This window comes from Lissotriton vulgaris, unplaced genomic scaffold (genome assembly GCF_964263255.1).
Source record: "Lissotriton vulgaris unplaced genomic scaffold, aLisVul1.2 SCAFFOLD_384, whole genome shotgun sequence".
Classification (NCBI taxonomy): domain Eukaryota; kingdom Metazoa; phylum Chordata; class Amphibia; order Caudata; family Salamandridae; genus Lissotriton; species Lissotriton vulgaris.
The window spans coordinates 873,016-885,624 of record NW_028255135.1 but is presented as its reverse complement, the minus strand read 5'-3'; the positions used below and the strand labels follow the sequence as shown (position 1 = coordinate 885,624).

The 12,609-nt window shown below is 45.6% G+C and overlaps 1 protein-coding gene across 1 annotated transcript in view; it reads left to right on the top strand.

Moving 5' to 3' along the window:
* LOC147659221 (solute carrier family 22 member 23-like) overlaps positions 1-12,609 on the top strand; it is a 655,822-nt gene that overhangs the window by 173,655 nt on the left and 469,558 nt on the right. The window contains exon 2 of the mRNA XM_086951876.1: positions 11,509-11,612. Within this exon, the coding sequence (XP_086808002.1) occupies positions 11,509-11,612 (104 nt within the window). The remainder of the gene's footprint in view (positions 1-11,508; positions 11,613-12,609) is intronic.

Here is a 12,609-nt window from a genome sequence, read left to right as displayed (position 1 = left end):
TAATAAATAAAACATGACCAAAATGACATTCAATCAGTAGAACCGGAGTTGCTTATATTAATTTTTTTAAAGAATGAACTGTTAAATAGAGCTTAAAAGCAGAAAGCACAAACTGCCGCTATCTGGTGGTGCTTAACCGTGTCAAATTAAAAAATTCAAGCTGACTGAGATGGAGCACGGGTCATATACAGACCCTGATTAGTCCAGCTGAAGTTTTACCTTAAGTTTTAAGCCAAAAGTCCTGCTCTCATTGGAGAGGGTCGCAAGGAGATTGTTGTGGGCAGTGGAAGGCATGGAGTGAAGAGTAGACTGGGTGTTGCAGGCACTGAATTTCGGTGTGAGCGGCGTGGTTGCGGTGCAAACGGGCCCATTTGTGGTCGCAAAGATCCCACAAACTTGGTTTCAAGAGCTATTGAGACAAGGATCCAGGACCAGAGAGGCACCGCTTGGGGATCAGGAAAACACTGCAGCTGGGTCCAGAAGTTTGTTTGGGAGCCTCTTATGTCCCAGAGGCTCAGATCCGGAGGTCAGCAGACTAGGTCTATGGTTCACTCTGGGGGTCCTGGGTTCAACATGTAATTGGAGGTCTAGTTCTTCTTCCCCAGGCAATAGGGCAGCAGGTCTGCACAACAGGGCAGCGGTTCATTTAGAGCAGCAGAGTGGCAGTCATTTATGTGGCCTCATTTGAACAATAACATTTCTGCTGTGACCTTTTAGACATAGTCGCGTGCGTGACAATGTTAGATTAGCTTCTCTGAAACAACTTCTATTTACACATCTAGCTTTGCATAACATTACCAGGATGCCTCGAACACCATGTACAAGGCCTCTTTTCCGCACATTGTACAAATGTTGTTCTATCTTCTTCCACTGGGCAACAGGGCTATCTACATATCCATAACATTGTTAACCTATACATACATCACAAGGATGCTTTTTATTATAAATAATGAAGATCCCAAAAGATTAGCACTTCAGCTGACAAAGAGGGTCCCTGCATGCTGAGACTTCACCACACAGCGGTCTTACATATCGTGAGTGGTGTCCAGTGTATGACCAAGACGGGGTCCTACATTCTCTCCCACCATGCAATGGAGTTAGATTGTCCCCAGGGGGGGCGAATTCTTGGCTTTACACCTGCACACACTATTTACACGCAGACAAGGGTTTGCATAGTAGAACACCCAATTACTCCCTTGCCTCGTATGCCTGCAGATATAAATACTGTTTTAGCACCACAGTAGAACTGTATCTACTATTTACTCTTTTGATGCTTGTAATCGCCTTCCTCTGCTTCTGTCTACTGATTATCGCTGCGCATGTATTTTATACAAGAACAATGTTGGTTCATAGGAAGAATTCCCAAATACCTAGAAACCAAACTATTGAGAACAGGAAGAAGCCGAGCACTGAGAATCTCGAACTAGCTTCTTATATCTCCAAAGCTAAAGAAGAAAGCACCCCAGGCATGCTCTTTCTCAGGAAATGATCCAAGGAGCTGGAACTCACTAAGGATCTCCACTGTAGCCTCTCCTTTTTCTTTCTTCAAATGAGACATCAAATCTCTACTGCTTGACAACTACTTCAACGCGTTCTCAAACTGAGCTATGTTTTCCAAAAATGCAAACCCCAGCGACAAGATCCTTCATTGTGATCACCTGACTCTCTGTCCCTAACCTGGCACCAACGCGGTTTACCTCAATGCTGTATTCTTTTGTACTCTTGAGATCATTTCTTTAACTACCTTAATTGCTGTATAGTTCTGTTCTCTTTTGTAGACTGTTTGACCCACACAAATCCTCGCATGCACATAACATGTAAAGCACTCTGATGCCTTTGGGTCTAGCTAGCGCTATATAAAACTCTAAATAAATATGTTCACTTTGTCTGCAAAACTGTGCCATGCCCATGACTCGTCCTTTCACTAAGGCATAACTTTTTATGCAATACATCCAACATTTCTTTCAAACTCACTTTGCAGTTCCAACAACTTCACATTTAGATGTTTTGTTCCCTTTGTATAATGACACTTGAGTTATTTGGGACAAGATGTGCTATTCTCTCTATTTTATCTTCTGATAAAATATTAATTTGGCCCACCGTCCTTGTGTACTCGCTCCTGAGGGCACCTCCAGATCCTTAATAATCGTACACATTCGCTGTGCCTTATGCACTCTGTTTGCTCCTGTGCTCCTTATCTGACATTCCACAGTGCAAGGATGCACAAAGTAGACACCCGCTGAGCCATATGAAGACTGTGCTCTTGCTCAAATTTCACATCTCACATTAGAATTATCCATTCGTGGTAATTTATGTTTCTTAACACCTACAAATATTAATTTCTACAATTCACATTACATCATAATTTATTTAAATTACAAATACACTTCAGTACATAAAAAGTTGTGCATCCATTTTTGATATTTTCACAACACATTATATACATGATGATCCTAATGCATTCATTTATGGGTACATATATTTACTTAAACACTCCTTTAAACATACATTTGTTCCATACAAATTAAAATAACCACTATTCACATTTGTAGCCTGTAAACATTTGCATAAAAACTATGACTTATACAAGCAAAATAATAAACAGGCATTTTTAATGCGAGGCCTGTTGGCTTTGCCAATGCTTGTTTTACATTTGCACTTAAATGGGTACACCGGTTGGCAGGTCTCCGATTGGAGCTCAACCGCGGTAACCTTGGCGTCATGTGACATCCCTCAGCGCAAGGCACGCGCCCGAAGTCACGTTAAGGCCGCGAAACGCGTCCAAGGAATTTCTGGCACTCGAAAAAGACCTAATTAATGAAACCTTTAGTTTAATAGCGGTGATTGCTGTGCTTTGAAAGAGCAGCTTTCAGCGTGTTAGAATTTGGTCGTGAGGTTTAATGAGCCCTGGACTTGTGTTGCCCTGATGTAAGCTTATGTGCGTACCTGTAGAAATTCATGTAGTCGCTGTGTAAAGGGTAATTATGGCCCACTGATCAACGTGTGATGTAGAAATAACTTTTTTACAGTGCATTTAACCCTTTGGTGCCTTGTATGGGATTCATGCTGCTTTTCTGTGTCCAAGGAAATGTTGTTTTACAGAGAGGGCCATCCTTTTGCCTTTGTCTCGTGTCTCCCTCATCTGTGACTTAAGCATCTAATGATCTAGACAACTGACTCCCTCCGCCCTACAGATGGAACAAGCATTCTACTCCTTCCTTAGCATAATTTGCATCCCCTTTAACCTTCCACACACCTCTTCAGCCCTTATCCTTGCACCAGCATCTTACTGCTCTCCACAGTGTCTCCGTCTCCTGGTGGCAGTGGAGTTTGCCTTTGCTTCCTCCTTGTTCTTTTGATTTCCTCAACCCACCCCACTCTGGTGAACCCTGGTGGGATGCTAGAAGCTTGTAACTAGGCCTCTGTGTTGTGAAAGTCCTATGTAGTTACCCTGGGCATTAATCGAGCGGAGCAGCTGTTACCACTGCGTGGCACTTCTGTGCCTTCATGTCTTGCTCGACCTTGTCTCTACTCACAAAGGCAGAGGCAGGAACTGAAAGTATGCAGGCCCCTGAGAGCCATGTTCACTTTATGGAATGTCCATTAATTGCCCTTCCTCACAGCAGCTCTTTGAGTTGGAAGGGTAAACTGTCAACCATGTGCTGTGATTAGAGGCGGATGGGACCAAAGTCCTGCCATTTTTGGTGAGTTGACGTTCATGGCAGTGGATACTGTTTGAGGAAGGGACTTTGGGGGTTAAGTGAGTTCTAGAAGCATGTACGCTGAAGACCCCCGTTCTCATGATAGGACCCCAGGGACAATTGCCCTGGGGCTCCTGGCAGGTTGGTCAATGTTAGACATGCATGAAAGGGCATTGTAAAGCTGTTGAATGAAGGAGCAGCGCCTGACACTCAGGGCATATGTCGCCTCGGCCCCAGAGTGCGTTCAAGACTCCAATGCAAAGGTACCTGGCACTGTTGGACACAGGTCTACTTGCCACACTTTGGCACTGACTCCGGGCATTTTGTCTGACATTCTTCTCATTGGAACTAGGGTCTGCAGTGTAGTTGATCTCATGCCTCTGTCACACTGAAATATCTTAATACCCCTTTGGTCCACATTGCACCTTGGTGCTCTTATGGGTAGCAAGGGCACTGGAAGTGGTGAATTTGGCCAAAACCCTGCACAGCATATGGTCTGAAAAACACTCGCAAATGCAACATTTAGCTTCCATAATTAATTAAGGACCCTTCAGCATTAGTCTATCGAGTGGCAATAGCTGCTAAGAATGATTATTGATGGAGGAGCCTAGCCTGCGACCATGATGGCCGCCTGATCCTTCGGCTCCGCCGACCTTCTCGCTTCCCTCCCGTCCCGTGGCTTATCCTGGCATCAATCCTGTTCCCGAGTTGAGTTTTCGGGTCTGGGAGGTGACCCCGATTCCAGTGGTGCGTCTCCCTCATCGCTCCCTGCAGTGGACACGGTGGGACGTTCCTGCCTTCGCACGGACGCTACCCGGCGCTGATGGGTCTTTGTTCTTCGAGATCGGCTGCTCTCGTTCACAACAACAGCGGCCGCAGTGGACGGGGCTGAACCGGCCGACGGAGCGCAGAGACTGAACTGTCCTTCCCGCTGCTGCAATTTCTTCCGCATCGCTCTTCTCCTCTCTACGCGAGGGGCATGTTGGTTGAACTCGCAACATTGTATCGCCGCCCAGGCTTGATACTGCTTTGTTTGCTTTGTCTCGCTTTGTGATGCGGCGGGAGCCATTTTGAACATCGATCAGCTGCAACTTGTTTCTTACTATCTCGGGCTGTACTTGGTGCCACAGCAGCTGCTAACGCAGCGTTTCTACCCGCATAGTGCATAATGGTCTGTGTTCCCTTCGTGCCCCCGGCCCGGCGATGCGATGCGGCGCACCGGCGAGGTGCTCAGCTCTGCGATGGAGATGTGGATGACCAGCTTAGTGGGCTGCTACGAGTCTCAGAGCCCCGTGGACAGAGATCTGCAGTGTCCTTCCCTCCCGAGGCACCAGTGCGGATTGTGGACATTCTGAACGCCCTGGATGATTTTCGAACTGCTCTACGCAACAATGTTGGCAACCTGGGGCACTGTCTGGATGTTGCTCCCCCTGTGGTGCCTTTGCCCGACCGAGCGAACTCGCAACTGCGGGACACTGCGCCACATCCCATGTCCGATTTCTGTGGACTACGTACCCCGGGGTGCTCGGATGAGTTGGAGGTACGTGATTCTGATATCCCCGAGATGCTGTCCGTGGTGGAGATGCAGTGGCCGGATGTCGGTGTGCTTGCTCGGGGGATAGGGTCTCGTTCTTGGACGCCATGTTTGGATACTCCTTTGTGGTCGGTTGGAGATGCCTCCTACGTTCCCCTGCAGCTGATGCTAATGCCCAGACCGGGTGGACTGCTATAGTGTGATATCCCCCTCTATATCATTCTCGCACACATGGCACTGGAATGGACAGACTTTGTTGAATGGCGTCATGCGCTTCTGGGGTCGCTTCGTTTGTCCCGTTCAAGATGGCTACTGTACTGCTGGACCGCGTCGATACTCCTGATCGCAGGGGCCAGGGTTGAGTTCCCCCCTATCAAAGACTGCGGTAGCGTACGCTGTTGGGACTGCGGGGGGTGGACAGTGGAGCTGCCTATTGTCTCTTTTTTGTTTCGGGGATCCGGGGGTGGGCGGCCGGGGTCTTACATGATGGTTGTTTGAATTTACGCATATGGCCCTCCTCCGGTCTTATGTGATAACTTTCTTTTTCCTTCCTTCTTCTCTTTCCTTTATCTATATTTCGGGTACTCTTTTTGGGGCGACAGACACACTGCTAGGGGGGGTAGGCCGTAGCCTCTGCATGCGTGTAGGGTGGGGGTAGGTGGGTGGGGTTTTTATTTTGTCAGTTTCAGTTTCTATGGGCCTCTTTTTTCTTACTTTTGGTTCTCCTTCTCTTCCTTCTCCTTTCTTTCTTGGGTCAGTGGGGTGGTTCGGTGCGTGGGGGGTGGCGACATGGCATGTAGCATTTCCTGATTTTACTATCCTGTCGTACTATTCTCATGCCGCTAGCTTGATTACGTATTTTGTTGTTTGGATTTCCTTTGTTTGACCTGCCCTCTCATGACATTGGTGGACTGTTGGAACTCTGATCCTTCTTATTGTTTATATTTTGGAATATATAAAAACTTTAAAATTTAACCTTCACTCATCCTGTTGCTCGGTAGTGCGAAGATGTCCAGTGTAACCCAGATTGATTGCTATTTCATGCTCAGATACTACCGAATTATCGTTTTGCCTGCTACTTTGCATCAATATGTGTCGGCCGGCCGGATGGTTGTAGGCCCGTATTTGTTTTGCAAATTACTGTGCAATAAAGGTTTCAAAAATAAAAAAAAGAATGATTATTGATGTGTCATGCTGCTTTTTGACAGATTTATTGTTCCAATATCGCTTTTTATGTTAGCCTACCAGACTAGGCAGCTGTGTGATTTGCTAAAGACCTCTTGGGGACATTCAGAAAGTTGACCTAGGAATGGATTCCACTATTTGCTTACCATTGGCTTTGTAACTCACATTTTTTTTTACTTTCTATGGGCTCGCTTTTTTTGCTTTAGGCCGTCTCAGCTAGAGTTCTTCCCTCCGTTTGCCCAAACCTTGTTTACTGTATTCCTCCAAAAACTCGCTTTCTCTAAACAGACCTTTAAATATTTTTCTAATCTTGTCACGTTTGCTGTGCATTCAAAGACACAGGTCAAATGTCAGGCTGTCTTCAAGGGAGCTTGGTGTTCATTTTTCTTTCTCTGACTTCAAACTGAGAGGATTTATGTGACAATACTGATGGCTAGTGGGGACCTGCTTGAGGAAGGCTGTGCAGATGTTATTTTTTTTTCTACAGCACAATAAAATTTAAATGGCTATAAAGGAACTGTGCTGTCGATCAGATTAATACATTGGGTGATACATTTCAACACTATCGTTTGTGCGGTGTATACTTTTATCAGTAAAACTGTATGCGAGTACAAATGTTATGGTCATTTCAATTGTTTTCTGTAATGGCAGTATGCTACCATACTAAACATACTCCACGTTACCCTACTCCATTCTGTACCACTCCACGCCACTGCACTCTACTGTACACCACTTTGCACAAAATCACTCCACTCCACAGTACACCACTTTGCACAAAATCACTCCGCTCCACACTAAATATCTACACTTCTCTAAACCACTCCACTCTATTCTACATCACTCCTCTATTCTAAGCGGGTGCACTCTGCACCCACACTACTATGCACCACTGCACTCTACAACACTTTGTACTACTCCACATGAACCCTCTGTGCCACTGCCCTCTGTGCCAGTGCACTCCACACCATTCTACTATACACCACTGCACTCTATGACCGTATATACCTCTTCACTCTACTCTGAAACAATCTACTCTGCCACTGCAGTCTATGCCACTTTATAACACTGACCTCTACACCACTTCTTTCTACGCCAATGCATATGGCTGAGATACCCGCCACCCCCTCTCAACACAATCCCCAAGGATGGGAAACCGGAAACAGTTCTGAAGTTTTTGGAGACGGGAGGGAGTGACCCTCCCGGGCCGTATTTATTAAAATATGAAACAAAATTAAAACATTAAAATAAACAGTTTCATATTATGTACAATTTCATTACCACATTGCGATGTTTGGCTAACCTTAACATATCCTCTAGTACAAAGGTTCTCCTAGCCGAACTAACATCCTACCAAACATTTACTTAACTTTTGAAATTGTACATCCTAACGTTTAAGGGCCAACGGCAAGGTCGTAACCGGTGTCAAGATCCCTAACCCAGACATATCCCTCTCACTTGAGAGGGGCGGCACGGAGGCTTACCTCAAGTGCAACTACCAATTTCCCTTGACTTGACGGGGGCCCCAATAAAACTCGACGCCACTTAAAGGTCGTATGAGGACTCGTGTGAGGTATCTAGAAGGTAGCGTAGACCCCCCCCCAAACCCCACACAACTTACCACATCTGCCGTCGCAGACGCACTGGCCCCGGGAAATTCCCCAGGAGGGGGCTGTAACCCCTCCTATCCATGAAGGGGCCTTGACCGCCTTCCATTTCCTTTCGGCGACCCATCCTTAGAAGGGACCGCCTCCCCGTTGAGGGGCCAATGGCCACCTCCCCCGAGCGCCCCCATCCGTAATGGGTGACGCCCACTCCTAGGGATCTTCCAATTAGTGCTCACCGATCATGACCTTACCGCCCGACCAAAATAAATACGACAAAGATAACTAAATAACTAAAGACTAAATATAACAGACAGTAGCAACAACAACTTTATTCAAAGCATGCCTACTGATGAACACTAAAGCAGAATTACTTTATTCGCAAAACATAACCCAAAACGATCATTCTTTATTGCATACTCAAAATCCTCACGATAATACCACAACCTGTAAACGAAAATCAGAATTGTCAATCAAACTTTATTAAAAACCACACGCTGTCTTCAGGGGCTGGTGGGTGGGTCAAAAAATGGCTCTTCGTTCCGTCTCGAGCTCACGTGCAGCGAGGAGGTGCAGCTTCAGAGCACAGGAACAAGAGGATGCTTTCTGGTCTTGCTCCTCCTTTTATCCGTCTTCAGGGCGGGCGTAAACCCGCCCCTGCCTGCCCCAAGGGCGTGGCCAGCCGCGTCAGTGTCTAGGCCAACCCACTCTAGGGCGGGAAAAGGCGCGCCCCGGCTACGCCGCTTCGGGCATACCAGCCGAGACTCGCCTCCCGCCCAAGATGGCTTCCCGGGGGGATCGTGGTACTCTGCCATACGTTCGGGGGGACCGATTGGTCGCCCCTTGCCATTCTGCACCACTTTACTCAAAACCAAAACACTCTACACCACTGCACTATGCCAATCTACTCTGCATCCCTTCACTGTACGTCAGTATACTCTATGCCACTGCACTCCGCCACTCTACTTTACACCATTTCGCTCTGTCACTTTACTCTGCACCACTGCATATCCCTTGCACTCCACAGCAATGCACTCCACAGCAATGCACTCCACAGCAATGCACTCCGCGCCATTCTACTCTGTGCCACTGCACTCCACACCAATGCACTATGCGCCATTCTACTCTGTGCCACTGCACTCCACACCAATGCACTATGCACCATTCTACTCTGTGCCACTGCACTCCACACCAATGCACTATGCACCATTCTACTCTGTGCCACTGCACTCCACACCAATGCACTATGCGCCATTCTACTCTGTGCCACTGCACTCCACACCAATGCACTATGCACCATTCTACTCTGTGCCACTGCACTCTACTCTGCACCACTCTCACTCATCTGCACTCTACACCACTGTAACCTACTGTGTACCACTGCGCTCTGATGCTGCACCCTACGCCACTTCAATCTACGGTTCTCTCTGGAACAGTTTACTCTTTGCCACTACTCTCTCCGCCTCTGTGCCACTCCACTCTCCTCTCCACTCTCCCCAATGCCACTTCACGCCAGTCCATGCTGTGCCACTCTACGCCGTGCTAAACCACTGCACTCTATGCCTATTCGCTCTACATCACTTTACTCAAAACCAATGGACCCTACACCACTGTACCTGTGCAAACTACTTTGCACCACTGCAGTTTACGCCACTATGCTCTACAACATTCTATGCACTTTAAAACCACTGCATGCTACCTCACTCTACACCATTGTACTCTAGGTCACGACACTCCAAAACACTGTATGTCGATATTCCAGGACACTTCACTCCTCTCAGTGCCACTCAACTATACTGTACGCCATTCCACAGCACTTCATAAAGGTTGTATGTTACCATGCAGGCGCTAATCATGCCTGCCTTAATAACTTGGTCTGAACAACGAATGCATCTTTATAGCTCATTCGGTTACCACACAAGTCTTTACAATGACTTGCCCTAGGGAGAGCTCTGGAGTTGGAATAATATAACTTAACTTACTATTACAACTCCAGTCTGTTCAACAGTAGGGAAAGTGTTGGACTTAAAGGCGAACATCGATCCAACAACGCTTTGTTATGGCAAGTTGTTGTAACGTCTTGCATAGTAAAAGAATGCATTGTAAAGACACATTTGTGGTTCGGACTGCGCCAAGTGGTTCAAGCCATGGTGTAAATACGGTTTCCCCTCCATAACACTCCACTGTACTCTACTTTGACACTCCACGCCACTCTTCTTTACCCTACCAATGTTTAGCCATGCTGAAGAGAAGCCACTCTGGTGTACAACATTGCTAAACCAGATTGGGGAAGCCAATAGCTCTTTCATAATAGACATATTGCCTTTGTCAATTCTTGTTATGTTATTTATCCACTTTCTTTAAGTTACCATGACCCTTTGAGAAGTCACTGCAATGAAGTAAGGGGGTGAAGACAGTTATACGGGACCAAAAAAAGTTTACCTTGACTTCCATTGCCTTTTTTTCCAATATGTATCCTAAGACTTCTAAGCCAATCTAGCCCACTAGGGTCAGGGCTTTTTGCCCCTTTTGGGGTGATGTGGCTTTTGGTGCTCAGTTATATGGGTCCAATAATGCATTGTGTACCCATTTTCCCCTATGTGGTCTTTTTTCATGATGACTGGAACTCACCAGTCTGTCTGAAAGTAACTTCTAACATAATTGTTTTTTTGCCCATGTAAAAATCTTTTGAACATTGTTTTTTTTTTAAAATTAAAAACAAAATTGTATCTATGTTCTCATGATAAAAGAAACATTAATTTTGGGTCCAATTTGTCCTTTTTCGGTGGATTTAGATGGAAAATGTGGATGGTCCCATAAAATCAAGGCTTGGGGATGCTTGTAGTTAAGTCAGTTGGCCACACGTGGCCCATGTATATAATGAAAAGAGAAGGGATGGTGTGGCCTAGCATCTAGAGCTGTCGACTTTGCAACTGGGGAACCAGGTTTGGTTCCTGGCCTCGGCTCAACCTCCTGGGAAAAATCATGTAATTTCCCTGTGCCTAAAAGAATAAAATGTGCAGCTCTGTTTATCATGTGAAACGCTCTAATGCCAATCGTGCCAGGCTCGTGCTGTAAAAAAAAAACTGAAAGGAAAAAAAATCTGAACATTTGGAAGTAATGTTAGTTTCTTTTGTCTAAAACATAAACCAATAAGGAACAGAATGTTATGGCTTCCAAAGGCTTTTACATCTACCCCAGGTGAAGAAATACCGCATTACTCACAAGGAGCATATTTGCTGACTTTCTCTTGTGATGTTGTGTGATCACTGCTGGGCATGGGAAGATGAGTTTCTACATACCTTATGATCCTATTGAATAATTTTTTAGGTTTTGATCTTAAGGGGCAATCTGATACTGGGTATGGAAGATACATGGGGGAGGTATTTCAGAGTCTTATTTTTTTTCGAAGTCTGAACTCTGCTGTCTTCATTCTTACCAGACCTACCCATCCTAACGTTATTCTATGTGTTTATTTTTCTTCTAGTGGGATCTTGTTTGCGATAATGCTTGGAAAGTTCATATAGCTAAATTCTCTCTTCTTGTTGGATTAATATTTGGTTACCTGATAACCGGATGTATAGCCGACTGGTAAGTCCATCTTCATGCTTAGAACTTTACTTTTAAATTTGAATGCATTGTGGTCACTTTTGTCACTTTTCTCCGTTACTTTCTTGCATGAGTTAAGGGCTACTGTAGCTGTGCATGCTGATACTTTGAAACGACACAGTATGTTTTTTGTTGAAAGTCAATACTTTTAGCGACCTCTTTGTGATATCACTTTTCTCAATGTGCTATCTTTTAGTGGAACCTCTCAAATACCAATGGTCAGTTCCCTAGCCCCATGTTCATTGTAGTTGTCACTGGGACTCTCTGGACCTCTTACTCTTCCACCAGGCTTTCTTCTCGATGGAGCACCAGGCTTTCTTCTCGATGGAGCACCAGGCTTTCTTCTCGATGGAGAACATAGGGTTTCATTCTCTGTTGAGAGCTAAGATAGGCCCAGCCTAAGCATGTGGGCTTTGGAAGACTTGGTCTGGTAAACTGCTAGGCTAGATTCACACAGGTGAGACAGGTGTAATTAAACAGAGAAGTGATTTTCTGACTCTCCCATTCTACATGCAGAGAGGATGAAGGAAATATATAAAGCAATATAACCGATTGCAGTCAGCAAGAGGCATGGTTAAAAATAACCCTCTCCGTACGTCCCATCTTCTCAAGCGCAAGATGGTGTTTTTATGCAGTCCAAAGAAATGAAGAATGAGACTCGCAAAAAGCACCCCAACGCAGTAAATATTTTAACCTACCTTTGTGTTGCTGCTCTGCTGATCAGTGGAGGCCAGATACAAGTGAAGGCAAAGTCCATACAACAATTGATAATGCTAATAAGTCTACCATCCAACATTCCATTAGAGCCAAAGTGAACCAATTCAGGTACATAACATGGGAATAGATCGATGTGTATTTGTGTGGAAGCAAAGAACTGTAGAATAATATTGCGGTTGGTTAAAAGGTAAGGTGACTATTGCGCTGTGAAGCCAGACCTAAAAATTCACGTTGTCTTAATGACTACCCTCCTCCCATCTCT